At 45.6% G+C, this 26,312-nt stretch overlaps 2 protein-coding genes across 2 annotated transcripts; both read left to right on the top strand.

Moving 5' to 3' along the window:
- The first annotated feature begins 9,919 nt into the window (after positions 1–9,919).
- On the top strand, positions 9,920–20,789 carry LOC141041286 (uncharacterized). Its single transcript, XM_073507419.1, has 21 exons — positions 9,920–10,000; positions 10,987–11,066; positions 11,247–11,523; positions 11,634–11,642; positions 11,730–11,828; positions 11,940–12,478; positions 13,734–13,961; positions 14,054–14,089; positions 14,183–14,270; positions 14,352–14,365; positions 14,520–14,586; positions 14,698–14,859; positions 14,953–15,047; positions 15,206–15,724; positions 16,756–17,419; positions 17,494–17,518; positions 19,187–19,320; positions 19,440–19,454; positions 19,552–19,687; positions 20,042–20,664; positions 20,766–20,789. Exons 1-21 carry the CDS (start codon positions 9,920–9,922, stop codon positions 20,787–20,789), a joined length of 3,915 nt encoding a protein of 1,304 aa, XP_073363520.1.
- Positions 20,790–22,427: 1,638 nt separating this feature from the next.
- Positions 22,428–26,061, top strand: LOC120974186 (uncharacterized). Its single transcript, XM_040400612.2, has 4 exons — positions 22,428–22,563; positions 25,053–25,153; positions 25,250–25,389; positions 25,611–26,061. Exons 1-4 carry the CDS (start codon positions 22,428–22,430, stop codon positions 25,954–25,956), a joined length of 723 nt encoding a protein of 240 aa, XP_040256546.1. The 3' UTR covers positions 25,957–26,061.
- Positions 26,062–26,312: the final 251 nt, after the last annotated feature.

The raw sequence follows: 26,312 nt of genomic DNA, 5'->3' as shown, positions 1-26,312 counted from the left end.
GTATCCGCTCATCCCCAGTTGATTCAAGTATTCCACAAAAGTGTTCAAAATACCATTTGATCTTCCGAAAATCCTCAGGAGCCTTTTTGCTCTTGAAATTCTTACTTACTTGCATTATGATTAATCTTAAGTCTCGTAATCTTATTGGCATCTCTTGTCATTATCATTTTGAGTCCGTTGATTCAGTTTGTTGCGAATGCTCGCAATCCTCAATCAGAGCCTAGAATTCATCCTTCCAGCTCATATGTCATATTAAACATGAGTTGGTCCTCGACCAATCAAATTGCCGTCGATTGTACCCCTAAGGCTATTCAACTTATCCATCCTTAAACAGAGCGTTTGCTTGTGATCCCTTGATTTGGAAATCATAATTCCTTTGCAATTGAGCTCTGAGTTACTCAGTTGTTTCTATAATTCAATGTCTTTGCATTGTTTCTTGCTCTGGTTTTGTGCCGATACTCACATCAGATCCTTTATGGACCACCAGATCCGTTATTGGATTTTATCCGACAATGTCCTTCATATTCAATATCCTTGTGAGCCTTTCCACGGATATATCATGCCTTTGGTAAATTGTATCCTCTGCTTTTTCAACCATGCTCTACTTTCGAGCCTGTGTTTATTACTCCTGAAGGTTGTGTTATATGTCCCTACAATACCCCGATGGGTTGAACCTATGCCTTCCATAATATGTGTGAACTCGAAAGTTTTCATGAGTCATACTCTTCTGGTATTTTGCTAGATAAAAAATTTCAACACTGCAACTTCATCAAACGCGAGAAGTGAATGAAAGGTTATGCATTGAAGAAGTGGGAGTCGACCTTGAACTTTGCGTTCATGCCCATGGACACGATGTAGATCTTATCATTAAAGCTTTTCTTAAATTAATTATTCCCTTGGTATAAGTTCATCTTATATCTGGGATCTGGCCTTTTCCAATCGTGTTTCCGACCATGTTCTCCTTTAAACACCATTTCTCGTGCAAGTTTAAGCACTTGACTTCTGCAGAGCAAAACCCAATCTAACCTCTACTTTGATCTGTCATCAAGTATTACCCCCTGGTATCTCGAGATTATCACGAGCAACATAACTTCTTATGAGTTCTTCATCAACTAGTATTCTTGCCGATTCCATTTTTCCAACGGGTTCTGAGTTGTTAGAACCCCTCAAGGACACCGACAACTGAATTGAGTCCGCACTGCGATTCAACAACTCTTGGTAACCTTCATTACTTACGAGTTTGAACTCGATCACGTCATTCCTAGCCTACTCGGCTATGTCATTATCGTGTCGATTTTAACTGTGCTACCTGGACCTTCCCAGCGCACCAATTTTGACAGTGAGCTAATCTTGCGTCGACCTTCCTCGTCATATCACTTCTCCTTGAACAGCAAACTTGATTTCGAGTTTGTGTCCTACTCGTGGTTCCAATAACCTTTCGCTTTCATCATTCCTCTGACTTGATGTCATCGCCGATAGATTACATCTTCATGAAATCTCTCGACAAATGTGCCGTGATCAGCACCAACATTTTGAGCTCTTCCAGGATATCAGTGGAAATTCAGGATGAGAAATACCATCCTTGCCCCTCGATGAATTGTGTTATCATCGACAACATTCTTGCCTCCCCCCCAACACAAACTTGTTCATATTTTGTGTTGTATCTTGATTTCCCTGCTATCCAACTTATGTTATGTTCTACCGTGGAGTATTACCATCTTTGATGTCAAGAATGTCGTGAGCATTACTCCACCTCTTAAGAATTCTTGGTACAATGATACTTCTCGCCATCACCATTCTTTCTTGGTCCCCGTGTTGTTTCTAAACGAAATACCGACAAATGGTCTGTGATGTGTAAATTCTAAACTTCTAGCAACCCTATTGCTTTGAAGTTATTGGTCTATAGTTTCATTCTACGTCTATGGCTTGATGAATCATCTTTCGAACATTGATCGTGCTACCTAGCCCATATTTCGGGTGCACATTTCAACCAATGTATAACTGTGTATGTTTTTCCTCGAGCATACATCATTATATCATTTGATCTGGCTAATGTTATCTCCTTGTTCACATAGTTGTGGAAATCCATCTTTTGGAAATCTCAATGGATTGTCGCTGAGTCAATCGGTCACCTCCTCACCTCTCCTGGATTTAACGATGAACCCTTGTTCGGAACTCGCTTCCATAGTTCATCTCCCGAGAATCTTCGATGTCGTTTCGACAATTTGTGTTGCACCTTTCTTCTCAGGCATCCTGAGTCTGAGTTATCCTGACACCAATCAGATCTGAATCTCGGTCAGATATGATGGTTGGAACATATTTCCAAGAGTTATAACATTGGTCTATTTATGACCCGGTAAGGTGATGTCATGCCTAGCACACCTGGCCGGATGGCCCTATTGTTATAGATTCCTTTTCAGCAAGGTTATCCATTCTTCCATGAGGAAATTGTAAGACTTATTCTACAAGTTATTCCTGATGGATCCTGTGTGTTTTCAAAGTCTGATCTTCACCTGATGACCATGTCAATGCTATCTCGAAGCATGTCTAAGGTACTCCGATCTTCAATAAAAACATTTGAAGCACAATGCTAAATTTTCATTATCAATTATTCAAACACCGTTGTTTGGGTAATGTCATGAACTTCCTCTTCCCTAACCTAAATGGTTCTCTTCTAACCATTGTCCTTGGGAAGGATATACCCCTGAAATATGTGTTTAAGCACATTTTCCTTTCCATTGTTCTGTTTAATCTGATAATCATATTTTCCTTCCATTGGTTGGTTTAACGTTTCTGGTGATCATTATGATCTAAGCAGTATTAATTCCCTGCTTGTGCAAACACCTCGGTGTACAACTCTGTCAGTAAGACCCTGTTACTATTGTGGTGACATTCCGGTAACCACCGATGGACGAGAACTTTGCCTATTGGTCCGCCTCGTTTCAACGAGCAGGAAAATGGTTCTCTTCGTTCCTCGCCCTTGGTACCGACGATGTTGCTGACATATAACTGACAGGCTATCCTCTGACATGCCTTGCTATCATGATCGTGCAAGATGTCACCGCCCTTCCTACTTTAACCACATGGTGGGCCCATAACCCACAGTTCCACAGGATCAAAACCTGACTCTCTTGCACTCCTTGTTCCCAAGATTGTTCCTCGCGTGTGGCCTCGTATGCAATTCAAGAGCTACCTTCCGAGAGATCATCAATTCTGGTATGAAACACAATAATTATTCCCGTTGCTCTAAACCCCTTTCACACTCTGTTTCCGACAATGAACGATTGTCTATCAGCTTGAAACTTCTTATGGTACCTTCGAACCTTACTCTCGATGTGTTTTAATTGTTCAACCCGAGAGGTACTCATATGCTCATTCATGGGATTATCCCAGATTATTACCCTTATAGCATTCTGTCATTACCGATCTGCCCCGTTACCTATTCGTAAGTACGAAGGAACCCCCGAAGAAAGGATGCTAACATCGTCATGATGACCGAAGCAGAGAAATGAAGACACCCACGTAATGGATCGACCTCTTCGAGAAGAGCAACCAAGACCGAGATGACTCGTTAGAACTTCGTAACCAAATCCCTTCCCCGTCACTTCCCCTCTTAAATCTCGAGACGAGATTTCTTGTAGTGGAGGAGAATTGTGACGCCCGGATAATTAAGCTACAGTAACTTTCTACTAATGATGCCACGTCACCTCGATTACTGTTGTTAATCTCGCGTTAGTTCGAAACCGGTTCGGATTCAAATTCAAAATCAAGCAAACAATAAAAGTTTTCAATTATTAAAACTAAAATGTTCTAGATGTGTCAAATAATTCATAAGTAATATTGATGAAGAAACCAAGTTTTTATGAAATAGTTAAATGCACTAAGATAAATAAAATAGTGGCTTAATCAATTAATTATTACCTTTTATAATTAGTAAATGTTAGGCTATTTTATTTGGGTGCCATAATTAAAGGTGGCGGTAGTATATTTAGCAATACTGACCTAGGAGCTATTTTTGTATTTTTAAAAGTTAAAGGTATATTGAAACTATAGAGAAAAGAAAATAAATAGAAAAGAAAAAGACAAACAGAAAACAATAGAAAGAGAAAAGGAACCCCCCCCCCCCCCCCCGGGCTCACCATGGGCCTCGGCCCATCCCACCCAACCAGCCCGTCAGCCCGCCTGCTCCCCACTAGCCTATGACCTAACCCCCCATACCCCGAAAACCTAGCAACACCCCACTCCCCACACGTTTCTCTCGTCCCCCCACGCTGGATCTGGATCGAGCATCGATCCCCTCGCTCCACCAGCGCCGGCACACACCCACGCTCACGGCGGGCAGCGCCCGGCCACGCCCCGTGCGCCTCCTAGCTCCCGTCGGCGATCTCGCCAACCTCCTCCGCTGCACCCCGCACCGGCCGACCTTGCCGGAGACCAGTTGCCTCCTCACGGCTAGCCATCGCCTTGCGCCCCGGCCTCCTCCTTGCCCGTGCGCCTGACCGCGTCGGGGCCAGGCTCGCAGCCTTGGCGCTCGTGGTCGTCGCCCATTCCGGCCGCCTCATCACCGCACTGGACCGAGTCGGGGGAGCCTCAACGCCGTCGCCCTCGACCTTCTTCCTCGGATGCATCCGCCGGTCGCCACCCGCTCTGACCCCGTCGCCGGTGCCGCCGCGCCGAACGTCCCCGGCCGCCTCCCCGCCGGACTACCTCGAGCCACGACGCCCCCTTCTCACCAATGATCGTGAGAACCCCTACCCCCAGTTTCCCTCTACTCCCCTGTGCACGCTCAACGCCGGACTGCGTTCCCGCTGCTGCTCCGCACAATCCTAGCGTCCTAGCGGCCTCCGCCCGCGCCCACGCTGTCCCCTGCACTCCGCTGATCCGCCACGGCCGCGCCGCAGACCCCCTGCGGCAGCGCCCATCGCTGTCTCCAGCGAGTGCGCGCCCCGGCTCGCCACTGCCTAGATCGCCCGAGCGCCCTGTCGGGTGCGCCCCCGCAGGCCAGCGCCCGTTCGGGCTACGGCCGCGCCCGCTATGGCCCTCCGGGCCAATGACAGTGGGCCCCCCCGCCCCAGAACTTTAAAAAAAAGAGAAAAAGGAAATAAAATAAAAATGAATTAATGAAGTTATTAATTAATTAATTAGTGAATTAATTAACGTACTTAATCCTGTTAATATTAACTAATTAAGATTAATTAATCTAATTAACTACTGTTAATTAGCTAACAGCCCCTGACAGGTGGGACCCACCTGTCAGGTTGACCAGGTCAACGGTCAACGTTGACTGCTGATGTCATGCTGATACATAAATTAAATTTCGAATTAAATTAATTTATTAAATTCTAAAAATGATTTAAATCTTTAAAATTTAATATAAAATAAACCGTAGCTGGGATGGGAAAACTTTGTACATGAAAGTTGCTCAGAACGACGAGACGAATCCGGATTTAAATCTTTAAAACTTTGTACATGAAAGTTCGTCCGCCACGCATCCGTAGCATAGCAAACCTGTAACATTTCACCTCCGGTTCATCTGTCCGAAAACGTGAAACACCGGGGATACTTTCCCGGATGTTTCTCCCCTTCACCGGTATCACCTGATACCGCGTTAGAACACGTCTAGCTCTGCCTGTTGTCCTGTTATGCACTTGCTTGCTATGTATTTACTGTTTCTCCCCCCTCTTCTCTTCGGTAGACCCCGTGACGATGCTGATGCCCCTGTGGTCGACTACGTCGCCGACGACCCCTCCTTCTTGTCTGAGCAACCAGGCAAGCCCCCCCTTGATCACCAGATATCGCCTACTCTACTCTCTACCGCTTGCATTAGAATAGTGTAGCATGTTACTGCTTTCCGTTAATCCTATCCTAATGCATAGCCTGTCATTGTTGCTACAGTTGTTACCCTTACCTGCTATCCTACTGCTTAGTATAGGATGCTAGTGTTCCATCAGTGGCCCTACACTCCTGTCCGTCTGCCATGCTATACTACTGGGCCGTGATCACTTCGGGAGGTGATCACGGGTATATACTATATACATTATATACATGACACATGTGGTGACTAAAGTCGGGTTGGCTCGTTGAGTACCCGCAAGTGATTCTGATGAGGGGGCTGAAAGGACAGGTGGCTCCACCCCGGTAGAGGTGGGCCTGGGTTCCTGACGGCCCCCGACTGTTACTTTGTGGCGAAGCGACAGGGCAGGTTGAGACCACCTAGGAGAGAGGTGGGCCTGGCCCTGGTCGGCGTTCGCAGATACTTAACACGCTTAACGAGATCTTGGTATTTGATCTGAGTCTGGCCATTTGGTATATACGCACTAACCATCTACGCGGGAGTAGTTATGGGTATCCCGGCGTCGTGGTATCAGCCGAAGCTCTTTTGACGTCAGCGACTGAGTGGCGCGCGCCGCATTGGACCGTAAGCTCGCGCTTGTATTAAGGGGGCTAGGTCTGCTTCCGGCCGCGTACGCAACGTGCAGGTGTGCATAGGGCAATGGGCCCAGACCTCTGCGCGCATAGGGTTTAGACCGGCGTGCTGACCTCTCTGTTGAGCCTAGGTGGGGCTGCGACGTGTTGATCTTACGAGGCCGGGCATGACCCAGAGAAGTGTGTCCGGCCAAATGGGATCGAGCGTGTTGGGTTATGTGGTGCACCCCTGCAGGGAAGTTTATCTATTCGAATAGCCGTGTCCCTCGGTAAAAGGATGACCCGGAGTTGTACCTTGACCTTATGGCAACTAGAACTGGATACTTAATAAAACACACCCTTCCAAGTGCCAGATACAACCCGGTGATCGCTCTCTAACAGGGCGACGAGGAGGGAATCGCCGGGTAGGATTATGCTATGCGATGCTACTTGGTGAACTTACCATCTACTCTCTTCTACATGCTGCAAGGTGGAGGTGGCCAGAAGCGTAGTCTTCGACAGGACTAGCTATCCCCCCTTATTCTGGCATTCTGCAGTTCAGTCCACTAATATGGCCCTTTACACATATACCCATGCATATGTAGTGTAGCTCCTTGCTTGCGAGTACTTTGGATGAGTACTCACGGTTGCTTTTCTCCCTCTTTTCCCCTTTCTATACCTGATTGTCGCAACCAGATGCTGGAGTCCAGGAGCTAGAGATCCCGAGGATGATTCTACATGGAGTTCGGCTTCGAGGAGTAGTTAGGAGGTCCCAGGCAGGAGGCCTTGCCTTTTCGATCGTTGCTACTTTTGTGCTAGCCTTCTTAAGGCAAACTTGTTTAACTTATGTCTGTACTCAGATATTGTTGCTTCCGCTGACTCGTCTATGATCGAGCAATTGTATTCGAGCCCTCGAGGCCCCTGGCTTGTATTATGATGCTTGTATGACTTATTTATGTTGTAGAGTTGTGTTTTGATATCTTCCCGTGAGTCCCTGATCTTGATCGTACACATTTGCGTGCATGATTAGTGTACGGTCAAATCGGGGGCGTCACAATTCTCACATCCAATTCTTGGTATCCAAACAACCACGGCTTATTCTAGTACCAAAAAAAATCCCTCGTATTATATGCATGCATAGTTTCTGATCTTTAGCCGTTTTTATCAAGTTCATTGCACAATTTTTAGTTGTTCTTAGTTTCACTTAGTTTTGTTTTCTTTGTACGTGTATTGGCATTTTCATGGAGTTGCCGCATAGAAAAAGAGCAAGTTGGTGCCAAAACGGAGGAGTTTGAGGCATCAGATTCTGGTCCTATGGAGATTTTGATATTTTTGGCATTTTCAGTAGTCTCCAAATTGAAGATTCAATATACTGGGCGAATCAGGCTTTCCGGGACGAATCCAATGAGCCCAAGAACGCCAAAATGGAGTTTGTATGAAGAAATGACGACCAAACCATGAAACTGCATGTGCAGTTCCACAAAAAGAAGACGACGTGTGGTATGGTCGTACCAGCTCTCTTACCAACACCCGAGGTTGTGAAATCACCCATAACTTCTGCGATTCTTCATTAACTTCTGCGATTCATAAGCGATCATTGGTGACCAAGGGAGCTACGGGGAGAGGATTTGGCTCCCCTGGAGCCCTAGATGACGTGGGAGGAGTCATATCTACGGAGGAGATCCATGGAGACCTCCTATATATTCATCTCCAACCCTAGCCACCGACATTCATGTTCAGCAAGTTCATCACGTGTTGTCATACCTCCATTGTTGTAGAAGAGTTATCTCCACCTTAGAGGAAGGGCCAAGACATGGAAGAAGGTAGGAGGAGACTATGTTGACGCCCGATGCTAACAAAAGGGCCGGTGCCATCTTCATCGACACCACCATTCTTCTCTTTCCCCCCAACACCATGTTGGGTTGTAACTTGTTTCTCCCCTCTATGTTTTCCATCCATATGTTTGAGTAATTCAATTAGCTCTCGGGGAGTAAGGATGAAGTCTAGTATGTATTAGAACCAAACGCCTACCCGAGATGCAATACCTACTTAGTATGTTTGAGTTAATGTTCTCTCGATGTTTTGTAAGGTCGACCCCTAAACATTTGCATTTATGGACGGAAGGTTGTTACTATCATCGTGATGGTGGGTTAAGGAGGCATTGTAGCGAAAGTACTTATCTCCCTCCTTCCTTGACATTCTATTGGGGAATTACCGAAGACCTCCTTTAAGCCGCGTCCAAGGAGGGACCCTTAATCCCTATTGTTGTTTCCTAAATGTGGGGAGGAACAGTGACGATGTATGTGATTTCTTTTAGGATAGGAGGTTGAACCCCCGGCCTTTGCATCATAAAGATGCACACAATCATTACATTATATTATTCAAAAAAGCCTTATAAGGAAAAACATTGATACACCTGAAGCAACCTTCTTTTCTTTTTGACAAAAGGTGGACTTTTGTTAGCTCAAAATGAAGCATCAAAAGGATACAAACATAATGAGCACACATCATGTCTCTACATAGCTAGGATGCGTCTGCGACGACGAAAAAGGGTGATAATTTGATGGAGAGCGGCAGGGTGAAAGGGGAGAGTGGAGGATTTTGCCGTGGAAACAGTACGACCAGCTACAAAAGCGCGGGCTCCGTCTTAGTTTTGGGTGGGTCAAGGGTGTCGGAGTCCTATGACTCATATCAAATTCCCCCAAAGCCCCTTCTTGTTTGGTTTCAATTTACGGAAAGTCCAAACTGCTCCGCAAATCAATGAGGTCTGGATAGCTGCGTCGTGACGGGTTACAAAAACGACTGTTTTAGGAGTATTAGAGCATCTCTAGCAGACCCCTTAAAACTACAAATTGTAAAACTGAGATAAAGGTAAAAAAGGGTATTTTTAGGGTTTATTTTAGTTACGGCCGAATAGATACGGTAAAAACAAACTTTAAAACTCGGATATGAGCTTCTTCCTCCAGCCCAGCTCAGCCGCTTTTACGTTGCCCTTTTAAAAAATTACGGGTTGGACCACTTTTACGATTTCTGTTATGAACATTTTTTTATCAAAACGTTAGAACGCAAAAGTTATAAGGACTTGACCACTTTTAAGGGGTGTGGCAGAGATGGTCTCAGGACCAAACCGAGAACAAGTTCTACCGGTGCTGTACTGTCGCGCTGCCGGTCATCGCGCCGGCCTCCCTTCCTCCTCCACCTGCCCCGCCCCGTGAAAAAGGGCCCGAATCCTAAGACCCAAAAGCATTCTCCCTCTCCCATCCCAAAGATTTCTGCGCAGTACACTGTACTGATCGTCTCAGACCCACCTTCCCCCAGTTCCCCTTCTCCCATTGATCGCTCCTGCTCTGCTTTTCTGCACACAGCAAGCGACTCCTCCTCCAAGACAGCCAAGACCACCAAGAAACCGACCCCCTTCCTTCCCCCCTCCTCGCAAGTGCCGCCATCTTGCTCGGGTTAGGGCGAGAGCGAGACCAAGAGGGGGGAGACAGCACGCGGCAGCCCCGGTGGCGGCATGGGGGAGGTGGATTTGGAGGACGTGGTGCTCTCCTGGTCGGCCCAGGAAATCACCGACGACGACCTCTACAGGGACAAGGTACGCCTGCGCCATCCATCCACCCCGCGGTTGCCGCTGCTACTAGTTCCTGACGATGATTTCTGCGAGCGGGCGCGCGGTTTTGCAAGCTTGAGCATTTTTCCCCCGAATCTGCGCGTACGTCGTACGGACCGCCGAAGCGTGTGTGCGCGCGCGGATGTGCGCTAGCTAGGTTTCTACTCCGACTACTCGTGCTTAAATCCGGTGATTTTTTTTTTCCGTTAGCGGGCTGTTGTTCGCTGCCTCTTATGCGTAATCCAAGTTGGGTCTGTTGTCTGAAGCTCCAACTGATTGATGCTGCTCTGCTCTGCTCTGTCTGTGTGTTGCCCGTGCGCAGCGCTCGGGTTTAGAGGGGGTTTCTGTCCACGTGTCATGGAAGCGCGATTTTCATGTGCTTACCAACGCAAATTCAATGCCTTTTGGTTTGCTATAAGTGTTGATTGCCATTTCTGGACTGTATTAACATGATTGTTGCACACTTGCACGCTGAGTGTAGTGTAGTGTAGTGTAGTGTAGGCACATTGCCATTTCTGGGCTAACCAGATGTCATGCATGATTCTTACGTTACTGGCTGAGTGTAGTGTAGGTGCTCACTGCTGCTGGCAAGAATGACACACTAATTTTTTGTGACCATGATGTGCCATAAGCTTTAAATTGCTAGCTGTTGGGAGCATGATGGTAGGCGTGCAACTTATGTTGTATCCTAGTGAGAGAGAGACATGCCGCAATGTTGTACCATTTGGTGGCACAAGTTATAACTTGTATTGCTATGAAAAACATTGTGTCTATGATTGACTGCGGTAACCTCCTTGAGATATGAGCAGCTTCAGCCCTGTATTGATCATCGCTGCTTCTTCATTATATGAAATTGAAATCGACTCTGCTAGCATTAATTGCATTCTCTACTCAAGGAACTGTTGGAGAATCTTTTGCTAGCTATAATCATGTCTTTCTTATTTATCAATTATGATCTCATTTGTGTTCAGGTTGTGACCATTCCCTGCAACTTCAAATCACTTGATCACTATCTCGTATCGTTTCGTGTGCCTCTGATTGAAGAAACAAGGTCAGATCTATGCTCACGCCTTTAACTCATCAGTGAAGCACCCTCGTCGAGAATACGTTCCATGGAGGTAGCAGGGAAATCGGGATTATACTTTATGGATGTGGACTTTTGGGATAATGATGATGGGTTTTCTACTGGGAATTATACTATGAGGAATGGTGACATATTTATTTTGTCTAGCATAAAACCTGAATCTGTAGAGGACTTAAACCACCATGGCATGACATACTGCTTGGCAATGGTTACTGAGGTTTTTATGGATGATGAATACCAGAAGGGCTTCAGAGTCAAAGTTGCAAAGAATGTTGGTTTGCAAGAAGACTTAAACAAACTGAAGCATGCAATATTTCTCAACAATATCACGACAAACATGCGGATATGGAAAGCACTTACCTTTGATTGCCACATGGATAACAATTTCACAGTAATCAAGTCCCTCTTAGCCCCCACAAATCTGGTAATATCACATGAATACTTGCATTTTAGTTTTACTAGCTATTTTCATTACCATTATAAATTGGTATGGGACCTAACTTTTTGAGTTCCTCTTTGTTGGCTCTGTTGCAGGGTGAGGATGTTTGTGGTGTCCGTATTAAACAGGATTAGGGCTGTTTGGCTTCTTTCACAGAGCAACTACTTTCGATTAAGCTGAATGAATCACAGGTGGATGCTATCAAATCTATCATCTCAACTGTACAATGTGGGCATGTGAACCTCATGAAGCTTATATGGGGTCCACCAGGTACTGGAAAGACCAAGATGGTTAGCGCTTTATTGTGGGTTTTGGCATGTTTGAAATGCAGAACTCTTACTTGTGCTCCCACTAATGTTGCTGTCGTTGGAGTTTGCACTCGTTTCCTTAAAAAATTGAAGGATTTCAATGAGCACATTGATGAAAATGGTCTACCTTTTTCTCTTGGAGATAGCTTGCTATTTGGGAGCAGGTCTAACATGGACATCACCGATGATCTTCAGGAAGTTTTCTTGGATTTTCGTGTCGACGAACTTGTTGAAAGCTTTTCATCGTCGTCAGGATGGAACTACATAATAGCTTCAATGGTATCCTTTTTAGAAGACTGCGCTTCACGGTATGATATGCTTCTCGAGGATGATGGAAAAATTGATCCAGTGTGCTTTCTGGACTTCACAAAGAAGCAATTGGATGCGACAGCAATAGCTCTGAAAAGATGCATAATGAATTTGTGGGCTCATCTTCCTGGAAGGTGCTTTTCTCATGATAGTGTCATAAATATATCTATGTTGCTTAAGATGCTGGAAAAATTTGGCGCCCTTCTTAGTGACGTAGACTTGACCGATGAGGGCTTGAAAAGGGGCCTTGGTTGTCTGTCAACTGCAAACTCTGTTTGTGCAAAGCCTATATCTTCTATTGAGAAGGAACTGGATGAAGCAAGGTACACATGCATAAAGTTGCTTAAAGATCTGCTACACTTGCTTAACTTACCCACTGGAGTAGACAAAAACTGGGTCAAGAACTACTGCATATGTAATGCAACACTTCTTTTCTGTACCACCTCTAGCTCTTATCAGTTACATCACATGGATATTGCACCGCTCGATGTATTAATTGTTAATGAGGCTGCTCAAGTGCGGGAGTGTGAATTGGTGATCTCACTACGGCTACATTGGCTAAAATATGTTGTTTTGGTCAGGGATGACTGTCAGCTGAGTGCGATGGTTAAAAGCAAAGTAAGGTTTTGCCTCACCCACTTTATATTGTTTGTTTCATTTCTTAGTCACTGGTGCATTTATCAACAAGATAAAATTGTGATACTGAAATGACCCAACACTTTTTTCTTGAAAAAATTGTGAAGGGTGTATCTTCCTTTTATGTTCCGTTTGTCATTGATCTGTTTTTGATAGTCCCAATTCTTACCTTTAATTGTTTGTCTCTAGGTATGTAAAGAAGCTGGACTTGGAACAAGTCTTTTTAAGAGACTGGTTAAGCTAAAATTTGAAAAACATTTGCTGAATATGCAGTATCGCATGAATCCTTGTATCAGCTTATTTCCAAATGCTCAATTTTATGAGAGGAAAATGTTAGATGGTTCCAATGTCCTGTCTTCTAGCTATAATAAGGATTTCACATGCCTCCCTTTTGGCAGCTACACGTTAATAAATGTCGCTGATGGAAGGGAAGACAAAGAGGGCACAGGAAACAGTCGGAGAAACATGGTTGAAGTTGCTATTGTTTTTCACCTAATCCATACCATCTTTAAATGTATGTCTAAGCTGAAATATATCATTTGCTTAACCTTAATATCATTTGTAGTTATTAATTTTTTTATGAAGTTACTTGGCTAGTATAACATGGTACCCACAAAAAAAAGGCTAATATAACACGGGATATTTTGAAGCATACATGGTCTTCCTTTCTTGTACTGCATACATTTTTATTTTAAAAAGGAGTACATTTAGTAGATAACATGAAGGCTTAAATACTATGCTCTATTAGAGTTGTTATCCACTGCATGGTCCCACTTAAGCAACTTTTTATTATTATCAGAGTGGAAAACAGTGACATTTCAATGACTTGGTGATGCAGAATCAACTTAAGTTTGCTGAAGAAAATTCTTTCAGTAGCCTTGTCCAAAATTTGACCACTTAAGATTATTCTGCAGCTTGGAAAAAGACAGGCCAATGTTTCAGCATCGGCGTGGTCTCTCCATATAATGCTCAAGTTGATGCAATTAAAACTAGACTTGGCAAAAAGTACGATAAATGTGATGGCTTTCATGTGCGGCTGAAGTCCATTGAGGGTTTCCAAGGAGAAGAGGATGATATAATAATACTATCAACTGTTAGATCCAATGGGAGAGGAGTTCTTGGATTTCTTGCTGATAACCAAAGAACAAATGTTGCTCTTACTAGAGCAAGGTGTGCATCAATTTTTTTGCGTTCCCTTGTTTTTATTAATGTTCAAAGTATGTAAGACTGATGATATATATCTGATGTTCTATTTCATGCAGGCACTGTCTTTGGATTGTTGGGAATGCTCGTACACTGTATAAAAGTGGGACCGAATGGACAGACCTTGTTGCTGATGCAGAAAGACGTAAATGTGTTTTCAGTGCCACTAATGACGCAACCATCTGTAGGTTGGTTTTGCAAGTAAAGCAAGAGCTTGATGAACTTGATGATCTTCTTAATGCTGATTCGGTGGTTTTCACCAATACCAGATGGAAGGTAAGTACCATGGTTTTAGCCAGTTTGGCTTTAAACATACTTTCATATTTTCTAATATGTCACTGCACTTACTTTACCCAGAATGCGAACCACATGTATGTACATGTGTCTTGTGAGACTCATTCTTGTTGTCACGGAGTTAGGTTTTACTGAATATACACTTACTTCATAGTGTGATTTTGTGTGTGTTCATGAACAGACATGTCTCACTTTCTGGAATCATGTATGTGGTTCGCTTGTCTCTGCTAGGCTGTTTCCTCTGTACGATGCTTTCAGGGACATGTGCTATTTTGTAAGATGCTTTCTCAGTTATATGGTTCTTCTCTATAGAGTACATACCATCTTGTGAACCTCCTAGTTTTCTTGAAGAATATACTGTTCCTTCATTTTTCTCAGGTTGCGCTTTTTGTATTTGTACATTCAACAGGTCATTCTTAGCGATGAGTTTAGGAAGTCCTTCACCAAACTCAAATCACCACAGCTCAGGAGGGAAATACTCCAAAAGCTTATCAAACTTGGAGCTGGTTGGAGGACAACAGTTAAGAACCTTGACATACCAGGTGCTTCTCATCTTGCAAAAGTATACAAGGTTAGAGACCTGTATCTCGTATGGAGTATTGACATGGAGAAAACCGAGAGAAAGTATTTCCAGATAATAAAAATTTGGGACCTACTGTCACAGCAAAATGTTGCAAGAACTGTTCAACGTTTCCAGAATTTGTTTTCCATGTACACGGATGATTACCTGGATCACTGCAGGAGAGTGCAGACACAGGGGTATGAGTATTTTGTTGTTAATGGGCTATACTCTGGCCTCTTCAATTTTTCATTATCCTTTGATGCTTGATCAACTTCTTTGTAAATATCGTGCCTAGAAATGAAATGCATGTAGGCATTCTTCTAATTTTTGCCCTCCTTTTTGTCGTGGATAACAGGAAACTGGAAGTTCCTATGGTTTGGGATGTTGGACATGCTATTATTCGCTATAACATGGATTGCAAAGTGGATGCTCATGAAGAACATGGTCTCGTGTATACATCATATGCCATGGAAAATTCAAAAGTAAGCGAAAGCTTCTTGCTGATGAAATTCTACTCTTTATCATCTGGAATGGCAAAGCATTTGCTGACAGCTACTGATGGGTCTGAAATCAACATCCCCTTTGAACTGAGTGATGAAGAGCAGGTGATTATCCAATTCCCGCTCACTAGTTTTATACTTGGGAGGTCGGGCATCGGAAAAACCACTGTATTGACAATGAAAATGATTCAAAAAGAGAAACTGTCATCGATCGCATCCCAAGGTCTAAATTTGGATGGAGCCGTGTCTGCGGCAGATGACAATAAACTTATGCCACTAAAGAATGGAGGAGAATGTTCTGTGAAACAAATATTTATCACTGTGAGCCCAAAGTTATGTTCAGCCATAAAAGATTACATCTACAGACTTAAAAGGTAAGTCTGTTGAATCGGGCCCCTGTTTAAAAGTACTACATATGTTTACACCATTTTGGAAATGATTTTGATACATCCATTTAAAGTGGACAGAAATGTGTGCATGAGTTGGCTCAACTTTTTTCACTGTACCTTTAAGGGTCATTTGAAGTGCATTTTCTCTTTAAGATACGATTTTGTGGATGGGCGTATAGCCCAGTGGCAAGAGCGTGGCTGTGCGCCTTGGCAGACCAAAGTTCGATTCCTGTTGGCGGAATTTATTTCACGGATTAAAACCTGATGTCCCACACCTTCTTCTTAACCAAAAAATGCCATGGGGCTCCTCCCCCATTCGCAGGCTATGCTGGGCTGGGCGTGCACTCACATAACTAAAAAAATTGAGCCATGCTTGGGGCTCTTTTATGAAAATATATATTGCAAGCTGGTTCAGTGATTTCTGTGAAAGATATTCACTTTGCTTATTTTATGTTTTTATTTATTTCAACCCTATATAGATTTGGCACTGGTGATGTCTCTGAACAGCCAAGCATTCTTCGCATGCATGACGTCATGGATGACCTGGAAGAGTTTACAGAAATTCCTGACAATTTTTGTGATCTACCTCATGAGCACTATCCTCTTACTATAACATATCGTAAGTTTTTGATGATGCTTGATGGAACATGCCGGACATCATTTTTGGATGTATTTTATGGTGAAATGAAGTCTAGCTTTGAGAGAGGCCGTTCAAGATCTCGTGCAGTGCAGACTTTTATTGAATTGAATGAAGTTACCTATGAAAAATTTGCTACTTTCTACTGGTCTCGTTTTAATAAAGACCTGACAAAGAAATTTGATGTGTCCACTGTTTTCACTGAAATAGTCTCTCACATTAAGGGCACATATCAAGCAAGGGGGCCTTATACTGGCAAACTGGGAAGACAAGATTATGTGATGCTCTCAGATAAAAGAATTTCGTCTTTGAGCAAAGAGAAAAGAAATAAAATTTATGATATATTCCTTGAATATGAAAGTATGAAATGCTCTGCCAGGGAGTTTGATTTGTCAGATTTTGTCAGTAGTCTTCACACTAGTTTTGTATCTGATGGCTACAATGGAGATTTGGTGGATTTTGTTTACATAGATGAGGTACAGGATCTGACCATGACACAAATAGCACTTCTTAAGTATGTCTGCAGGAACATCAAGGAAGGCTTCCTTTTTGCTGGTGACACTGCTCAGACTATAGCAAGAGGTATCGATTTCAGGTTTGAAGATATCCGTTCACTTTTTTATACTGCATTCCTCACAGAAACTGAGGCGTCTAAACAAGGACTTAAACATGGGGAGAAATCCCATCTCTCTGATATGTTCCAATTGTCTCAAAATTCCCGCACACACTGTGGCATCCTCCGTATGGCACAAAGTATCATGAGGCCTCTGTGCTTCTTTTTCCCATCAAGTGTTGACAAGCTTAATCCAGAGAATGGACTGGTATACGGAGAAGCTCCTGTGCTGCTGGAGTCTGATAACGATGAAAATGCTATTATGAGAATTTTTGGAGAAAACAAAAGTCAACATGGTAATTTGCATGGGTTTGGTGCTCAGCAAGTCATATTAGTTCGTGATGATGCTACCAAAAAACAAATTATTGATGTTGTTGGTAAACAAGCTCTTGTTCTGACTATTGTTGAATGTAAGGGCCTTGAGTTTCAGGTATGGGCCTATAAATTCAGTTTCGTCTTTGTTCATTTTGCAAAATATTTCAGTTGTAAAATGCGCTGTTTCAGAATGTTGAGTGTACTTACTTCAGAGGTATTTTGTAGGATGTGCTGTTGTACAACTTTTTTGTTCGTCGCCTTTAAGAAATAAATGGAGAGTTCTGTATGGCTACATGAAACATAAATCTATTATAGCACACTCCGAGGAGACCTCTCACCCAGGTTTTGACAGAAGCAAGCATTATCTACTCTGTTCAGAGCTGAAGCAACTCTATGTTGCAATCACACGCAGCCATCCGCCGCGCCGCAAAGGAGATTCACCCTAGCCCCCGCGTCGTCCTCCCCCTAGGGCGACTCGGGCGGAGCCAGAAACCTAGTCGCCGCCGCCGCAAACTCCCTCCTCCTCTCCCTCCGCCGCCGCCGGAGGATGCCGCCGGGCTAAGCCCGGGGGCCGACGGCGGTGGCGGGGGATCTCCTCTCGCGCGCGTCTCCGGGGTGGGGCGGACCCCAAGGCGTGTGGTGGCGCGACCGATCTGGGATCTGCGGCGCGGCGGATGGCTGTAGCAGGCGGCGGGAGGCCGGCCCGTCCTGGCTGCGGGCGGCCCAGTCGCGGGCGGCGGCCAGGGCTGCGGGCGCTGCGGATGGCCCTTCGGGCGGCGGCGGCAGCTGCGGTCGGCGGCGGCCGGCTTGGCTGCGGTGGCGTGCGTGCTGCCTTCAGATCGGCGATGGCGGCGTGGAGGGCCTGGTGGTCTCGTCGGTGGCACCTTCGTTCAGATCTGTTCTGACCGGTGCAGCCGGCGGTGGTGGTCATCTCTTTCGTCAGAGGTGGTCGACCTGAGGCTGGGTGTTCGAATCTTGGGATCCGTCATCTAGCACCAGCTGCGAGTCGGAGAGACGTAGTTTCCGGTGAAAACCGAGCCGATGGCGGGCGATGGCGGCGTTCCATGTCGTTACCTTGATGAAGGCATCGTCATGTGACTACCATCGACCCACTCGTACTGCTCCGGGGGAAACCCTAGGATCTGGTGTTCCAGACCGGATGATGGTGGCACTGCGGTGTCGTTTCTCTCTTGGGAGCATCGTTTGTGGAGCAGTGCTGAAAGTCAGAGGCAGGAGGTGGAGCGGCTTCGTCTTGCACGGAGCTTCGGTGGAGATGTCAAGTCATGCCTGATCGACGGGTGCTACGCTTGGTCATGCCTGGTCGGCAGGTGCTACGCACGACAGATCCTCCAAGGACTTCAAGCTGTGTCGGCTGGTGGTACTTGGCAGCATGGCGCTGAGTTGTATCAGTGGCGACCGCGACGTGTTCAGCTGTTTGCGCGCAGGGAGGAGGTGCCGTTGGGCGCCGTGGTGGCGTCGACGATAGCTGCACCGAGCATGGTTGATGCATCAGTACAGTTCTGAAGATGGAGCGGTGGCAGTTGGCGGCGGCGGCCTCTGAGAGCACGCCGGACCAGTGTGTGTCCCAGACCCGGCAAGTGGCTAGGTTGGGGTCTCGGGTCTTAGATGTTAGGCTTGGCTGCGATGTCTGTTTGGTATTAGGCCCAGGCTATCTGCGCCCCTTCATCAACTTGATAGGTGTAGCGACAGTTTGTTGCTTAGACGGCGGCTTTAGTCTTACTGTTGTATGACTTTGTAAGGTCTTGTGAGAATAATTAATAAAGTGGCCGTATGCATCGCCCAGATGCAGAGGCCGGGGGTCATCCTCCTTTTCTAAAAAAAACACGCACTAGGCAAAGATTGTGGATATGCGAAAATACAGATGATTACTGCCGACCAATGTTTGACTACTGGAAGAAGTTGTGCCCTGTAGAAGTTAGATTACTTGATTCTTCCCTCATTCAAGCCATGCAAACAGGGAGCAGCATTGATGATTGGAGGCTACGGGGAACCAAGGTTAGTGATCTTTACTTGTTTGGTCTGCAAAGCCAATTTTAGTTTATCATGCCATGCATTATGTTGCCTAGTGAGTGTTCTTAATCTTGTTAAATTCATGGGGTTTTTGTTTCTCACAGTTGTTGTATGCACACGTATTTTTTGTTAGGCGGGTCATGGCCACTTATAGTTTTTCTGTACTTGTCTTTTACCATTCTTATTCCATGTCACAAGTTCTCTCTTTTTTTGTAGTTATTCAATGAGGAGCAATTCGAGATGGCTACTATGTGTTTCGGAAAGGCTGGTGATGCACACAGAGAGAAATGGGCAAGAGCTGCTGGACTTGTGGTGACTGCTGACCATGCCATCTCCACAAATTTGGAGTTAGGCAAGGCTTCATTGCAAACAGCGTCAGAGATTTACGAGTCCATAGGAATGCATGAGAGAGCTGCTACGTGTTATATCAAATTAGGCGACTACAAAAGAGCAGGTCGGACAACTCTTCGTAATTTCCAAGCTATGTCCATTTGAGATTTCATCATATCGTAACGGTCTACGGATGGCAAGTTGTTCTAAAAGAGTTGCCTTATAAGTAAATGCCATCAAATCTCAAAATATTGTTTTGAAATGGTACCCCTACTTAAATTGCAGATACGCCAATTCTTACCTTTCATATGGAGTGTTACCTCACGCTCTAGAAAACTCTGTCTGACTAAACATTGTGTTCCTTGCATTGCCTTAGGTATGCTTTACATGCAAAACTGTGGTACTTCTAGACTTGAGGATGCTGGTGACTGCTTTGCTAGGGCTGAATGCTGGTCGGAGGCAGCTGAAGTGTTCTTCAAAGCTAAATGTTACACCAAGTGTTTCTCCATGTGCTCAAAAGGAAAACAATTATTCAATCGGGGCTTGCAGTTTCTGCAACAGTTGGAAGAGGAACATTTGCTTGAGGATTCAAAATCCTTGGAGGTTTCTGCAATTAGATCAGAGTATCTAGATAATTGTGCTCAACATTATTTTGAGTGTGGTGACATAAAGCGTATGATGCCTTTTGTTAAGGCTTTCAGTTCTATGGATAATGTACAGGCATTCTTGAAGTCTAGGAATCTTCTTGAGGAACTGTTTAGTATAGAGATGAAAAAGGGTAATTTCGTTGAAGCTGCAGGGATAGCAAAGCATAAAGGAGATGTCTTACTGGAGGTGAAAATGCTTGAGAAGGCAGATTTGTTTGAGGATGCAACGCGGCTTCTCCTCCTCCACATCATTGTAAATTCTTTGTGGTTTTTAAATAATAAAGGGTGCCCTCCCAAAAGAAATCCAGAGAAGGAAGAGTTGCTTGCAGAAGCCAAAGAGATGGCGAAGAAGGTATGTGATTGCTTCTACGGTTTCGTTTGCCTGGAAGCTGATGCACTGTCAGATGTGATTAAGTCTCTTCCCGATTTAACTTGCACTTTGCTTGAGGGCAGAAAATGTGGGAACTTGTTTGTTGAATTTATTGCTTCCCGTTCAATTATTGATGTTCATCTTCAGTCTCGAACCTCTGGATACAATTTAGAGATAGGGCCAGGATCTGAAGATGAAAATAGTTGTAATAATATGCTGGCTTCTAATCAGATGTCACCCCAGACTCTGTTTAATGCCTGGAATCGCTGGAAGTCGATCATACTCAACGCACTATCTCATCTTCGCCACACGAGTTATTTACCCAAAACAACCACACTTGGGGCTAGGATAACAGGTCAGTACCAGATTTGAGCCAGGTCAAAAAAAACCACCGAAATTGTGTCTAATCTGTAACGAAGAGCACTGATTGTTTGATTTGCTCGAGGAAACAGCAAAACTGACCGGTTGGGCCCACCTGTCAGGCTGAGTTGGCATGCCTATGTGGACAAAAAATCTGACGTGGACGGGGGACCCACCTGTCAGCGTCACATATTTCCCCCCCTTTTGTTTTATTCCTCATCTCTGACTTTCTCTTCCACGGCACCTCTTCCTTTGCTCCGGCGAGCACGCCGCCGTCCTCCTCTCCCCCCTCTCTCCTGGCCCTAGCGGCGGCGGCCACCTATCTCCCCCTCCCTTGCCGGCACTCCATGGAGAGGCAGACAAGCTGCGGCTGTTGCCGTCAATGCGCACGGCGGAGGCGTTGATTGTCGAGCGGGGAGATGGTGGAGGGATGCGGCGGCGCTGAGTTGCGCGGCGGCGGCCGGACGTGCCGCGGGGGATGGGGCCGGCCCCGCTGATCTGCGATGCGGCGGCCGGACGTGCCGCGATGGGGCAGCGGCGCTGAGCTGCGCTGCGGCAGTGGGGCGTGCGGGCTCACAATAATGGCCGGTGGCGCGTTGACCGCGGCAAGGTCGCTGCGGCGGATTGAGGTGGACCATACGGAGGCAAGCATCCTGACGGCGAGCTCGCTCTGGGCGCGGGCGACCTCGCGTCGTCGTTGCCATCGCCGGCGGATTTGCGGGCCTCCTCCTATCCCGGCGCAAGAGCGCTCCATGGCTGCTCCACGCCTGCCCCGCCGGTGCTCCATGGGGAGGTGCACGAGCTTCCGCCGCTCCCCATGACCCCCGACACCACACCTCCCGGAGCTCGGGTGCGTGGGCGCACGACGATGGCCGGTGGCAGGATGGTGACTGCGGCAAGGTCGCTGCAGCAGAGGGGGAAGGACCACGTTGACGGGCACAGCTGACCTTGAACGGCGCGAAGCGTGCGGCGGCGCCGCCGCGGCTGGCGACTCCGGTTGACCGGCACGGAGCTTCTCCATGGCGTCGCCGTCCAGAACCTATTTGATGAAATGCCCGTACGAAAAAGGAGGTGTAAATAAAAAAGAAAAATGAAAAAGGAGGCGCTGAGTCAATGACATGTGGGTCCCATCTCCACCTCGACGTATTTGTCCACATAGGCATGCCATGTCAGCTCGACAGGTGGGCCCAACCTGTCGGTTTTGCTGTTTTCGCGGCCAAATCAGCCCGTCAGTGCTCCGCGTTACAGGTTAGGCTCAGAACTGGTGGTTTTTTGTGACCTGGCTCAAATCTGGTCCTGACCTGTTACCCTAGCCCCAAGTGTGATGGTTTTGGGTAAATAACTCTCGCCACACTGATGGTCCAGAATTAAATGACTACGCAGTTATGTATGAAGATCTTTTCGCCAAGTACTTTGGATTGAGAAATGATGATGAAGTTGACAGATATGTTGTACTTAACATGAATGCAAGTTGGCTTTCTAATGCTGGCATCAGTTCTTTGCAGCAAGATGGCAACAGATGTTTGCTGGATGCCCCTCGGTGTCACTCGTGTGCTCAGTATTTCTGGATGAATGAGATGTCTTCTGTTGGTTTCAGTGTACTCAAGAAGTTGGAGTCATTTGTTCAAATTTCTCCAAAGCCAGAATCTTTGTATACCCTGGTGAGAACAAACGTTATTATAAATGAGATAGAAAAGTTTTTGGAAGAACCACAGTTCAGTATGCCAAAAATGAAGCTAAGAAACTTCTTTATTCTCTGTGAGCGTCGCTTCTTTGAGTTAATTTTTCTTGCGTGGAGAGATGGGACAACAAGGAGCCTCTTGCGTATACTTGACTCACCCGCTGCATATGGGTTGATTGCTGATTCTCTTAGTGCACACCTTCGGCGAACAGATAAAAATTTGACTCATGGGCATCTTGGGAGAACAACCATGCTTCTGCTTCATACAGCACAACTGGATGATGCGCTACTTTCAAGACTAGTACATTACCTGGACAAAAATCCCAGGTGGGCAGATTTTTATCGTTCTTTGAAGAGATTTCTTGGTACCGGTGTTGATAGACCCCCCTTGATATTGAACTTTAAGCGTGCTCTTGAGTTCACCTTCAGTCGTGTGATGCGGAGGGATGAACGGGACTATATATCCCCACTATGCTATGTGGGTCTGATGGAGTGCCTTGGTTTCATGGCTTCATCATACCTTCTACAGAAAGGTTGTGTATACTGCACCAAGTCTCTGTTGGTGAATATGCTGGAGTGCCGTACCAGCAAGGTTTACCTTGACACCTGCCTGGCATCTAATTTGAGCCCAGATTACGATCTTAATCACTTGGCACTCTCATCAGGGCGTTTCATATTTGAGGCAATTATGACTCTGTTGACAGAGAAGGATATGCTCTGGGAATGGGTACAGAAGACGTCAAGTCCTAGTTCATACTCCGACGTCCTCCGGAGACTAGTGGTCACACTTTATCCTCTGATCCTAACTCATGAGCTTGTGTTCAAAAAAGGAACCCTGGCTCATGATCTGCAGAATTGCTATGATCTCACAAGCACTCTTCAGCGGCGCAGAATCTTTGTGGATTTACCTTTGGAGTTTTCTGAGAAGATGGTCCGTGCTTTGCAAATAAGGCCTCGCACGCCGAGCAACTTCACAAGAGTGCTTGCTGACGCACTGGACGCAGTCGGAGATCCTATGGTAGTTATAGTGGGCTCACGCAAAGCCCGAGCAGTCTGTCCAAACTTAAATGCCTACATGATTAGCAAGGAGGAATTGCATGTTCCGAAGATAATGGCTCTTCTTCGTTCTGAAGAGCCAGGCTGTGTAAAGCAAAAGGCTGCACTGCCAGAAAAATCTGATGGTAACGAAAACATTCCTTTTTTTTGGAGAAGGGGTGATACCCCGGCCTCTGCATCAGGAGGATGCATACGGCCACTTTGATAAATAAAATAGGTTTCACAATGTCAAAAAGTCGTAAAAGAAAACTACGTTGAGCTCACATAGACCTCGTCAGGAAGATAAAAAAAAAGGCCATAAAGCCACAACCGGCTGGCAGAAAACTAGGTATGGAAACTAATTGCCAATCCTATTACATGACCGCCATCCAAACCGGTTGAATATATCCCGCGCTACCATCTCCCACCGGACAGATCCAGTAACCAAACGCTCCCTGGCCTCCGTCGGAGTGAGTAGGGACCACATACGGATCAACGCCGTAGCTCGGAATACAACCTGCAAAACATGAATAGTAGTTATTCTGTTAAAAGCCAAATCATTTCTGCAGTTCCAAATTGCCCATAACAACGCACAAACTCCTACAAGAATATGTCTAGCTGTACCGGACTCTATCCCATCCAGCCACGTTCCAAATAACGACCCGACCGAACTCGGAGTAGTAATGTTAAAAGCAATTTGCACGGAGCGCCACAAATTTTTTGCCAACGGGCACTCAAAGAATAGATGCTTAATGGTTTCATCCCGATCACAGAAACTACACCTAGTAGATCCTATCCAATTGCGCTTAACCAAGTTATCCTTTGTTAAAATGACCTGTTTATGGACAAACCACATAAACACTTTGATTTTCAAAGGAACTTTAACTTTCCAAACATGTTTGGAGTTAGGAATGACACTCGAGTTGATAACATCGATGTACATCGATTTAACGGTAAAATGTCCAGACCTAGTAAGCTTCCAACACAACTGATCGGGCTGATGTTGTAGCTGAACCTCCATCAGTCTACGCACCAGATGAAGCCAAGCTTCCCATCTATTACCGACAAGCACCCTTCTAAACTGAATATTAAGGGGTGTGGCCTGCATAATCGTTGCCACAAGCGCATCACGACGATGCACAATACGATACAAAGTTGGGTACTGTAACGCCAACGGAGTCTCACCAAGCCAGGTGTCCTCCCAGAAGCGAGTATCATTACCATCGCCGACTATAAACTTTGTTTTATTAAAAAAGGCTGTCTTAACTCTCATAAGTTCCTAGGGCTGTACAAGATACTAATAAGGTGGAGAGTACAGGTGAAATATCTTTAAGTGATGAGAATGCTCCCTTCTGGGATATGTTTGAGAGGTTTCAAGTCAACAAGCAAGGCCAGGTGAGCTTCATATGTTACAATGCTTGTTTTGTTATTTTCCACTTTGTCGCATTGCTTTGCAACTGCCAAGTTATTCTAAAAGCTGATCTTCTGCAGAAAGATGCAAGATTAATTGTCCAGTTCCTTAGGACTACCCTTTCATGGCTGGCGCAGACAGGCTTCCAAGAAAAGATTGATGCACAATTGTTGGAAGAGGTCAGGCACATCAGCAGTCACTTTGAAGAACGTTCTACCAGGTAAGCTGATGTCGAATCAGCACCAGCTCTGATCTTGTTGTGTAAATACAGTAGTGCAATTGATAGTCAGGTATGGCTGACATCTTTGTAATAGCATCCTCTTTTTTTCTGCATGGTATGTACTGTACTAAATCAGCGATTAATATGCAACTAAGGGAGTACCTTCTAGTGTAAAACATGCATGACTTAGGTGATCCCTAATTCTTGTGCCATTTGCGCAGGATGGAGAAGACAGCTTGTCTGACTCTGGAGGATCTGTACTCAATGTGGCAAGATGGCGAGAACAAACTGCAGATGATCATCAGCTTCCTGTGTTCCAAAAGGGCGTCCACCAAGGAAGACGACAGGACGAACGAAGTCCAGTCGCAGACAGACGAATGGACTGGATGCTCAGACAACGAGACCGATGTCCAGTCGCAGACTGACGAACACGACGAATGGACTGGATGCTCAGACAAGGAGGCGGAATGGGTGAAGGAGGAGGAAGCGGCGGCACAAAAGGCGGCTCGGATGAAGAAGAGCAAGAAGAAGCCCAAACAACCGCACAAAGGTTGTTTCAAGAGGTGAGCTGATGTAGCGGCTGTAGGTCCCCGCCTGTATTGGAGAAACTTGTTTTGTACGGTCACTGTAAAACCAGCTCATGGCCGAGGGCTTGTTTTGCTTGCATGTATGTATATGGTTTGCTGCTTTGGTGCTACTGGCTGTGCATTTTGTTTTTTCGGGTGCTGATCAATCTAAATGCTATAGTATTCACCCGTTACTTTTTACAGCACTCGCATCGTCACTGGCCCTTCGCAACTGTCCCGCTTCGGTACACCCCCCCCCCCCCCCCCCCCCCCCAAAAAAAAACGTATAAAGGGCAATATAGTCTTTTCACTCATCATATCCATTTTCGTCCGCACAGGCCGTACGTATGAGGGTCG

This window comes from Aegilops tauschii, chromosome 2 (genome assembly GCF_002575655.3).
Source record: "Aegilops tauschii subsp. strangulata cultivar AL8/78 chromosome 2, Aet v6.0, whole genome shotgun sequence".
NCBI lineage: Eukaryota > Viridiplantae > Streptophyta > Magnoliopsida > Poales > Poaceae > Aegilops > Aegilops tauschii.
Note: the sequence above shows the minus strand (reverse complement) of the source record. Positions and strands in the feature narration are given on the sequence as shown.

Coding starts and splice junctions, on each gene's coding strand:
- LOC141041286 (XM_073507419.1), top strand. CDS start 9,920: ATGGGGGAGGTGGATTTGGAGGACGTGGTGCTCTCCTGGTCGGCCCAG. Junction 14,860..14,952: donor ATCTTGCAAAAGTATACAAG/GTTAGAGACCTG, acceptor CTACTGTCACAG/CAAAATGTTGCAAGAACTGT. Junction 19,688..20,041: donor CTCCACAAATTTGGAGTTAG/GCAAGGCTTCAT, acceptor GCATTGCCTTAG/GTATGCTTTACATGCAAAAC.
- LOC120974186 (XM_040400612.2), top strand. CDS start 22,428: ATGTATGAAGATCTTTTCGCCAAGTACTTTGGATTGAGAAATGATGAT. Junction 25,154..25,249: donor AAGTCAACAAGCAAGGCCAG/GTGAGCTTCATA, acceptor GATCTTCTGCAG/AAAGATGCAAGATTAATTGT. Junction 25,390..25,610: donor TTTGAAGAACGTTCTACCAG/GTAAGCTGATGT, acceptor CCATTTGCGCAG/GATGGAGAAGACAGCTTGTC.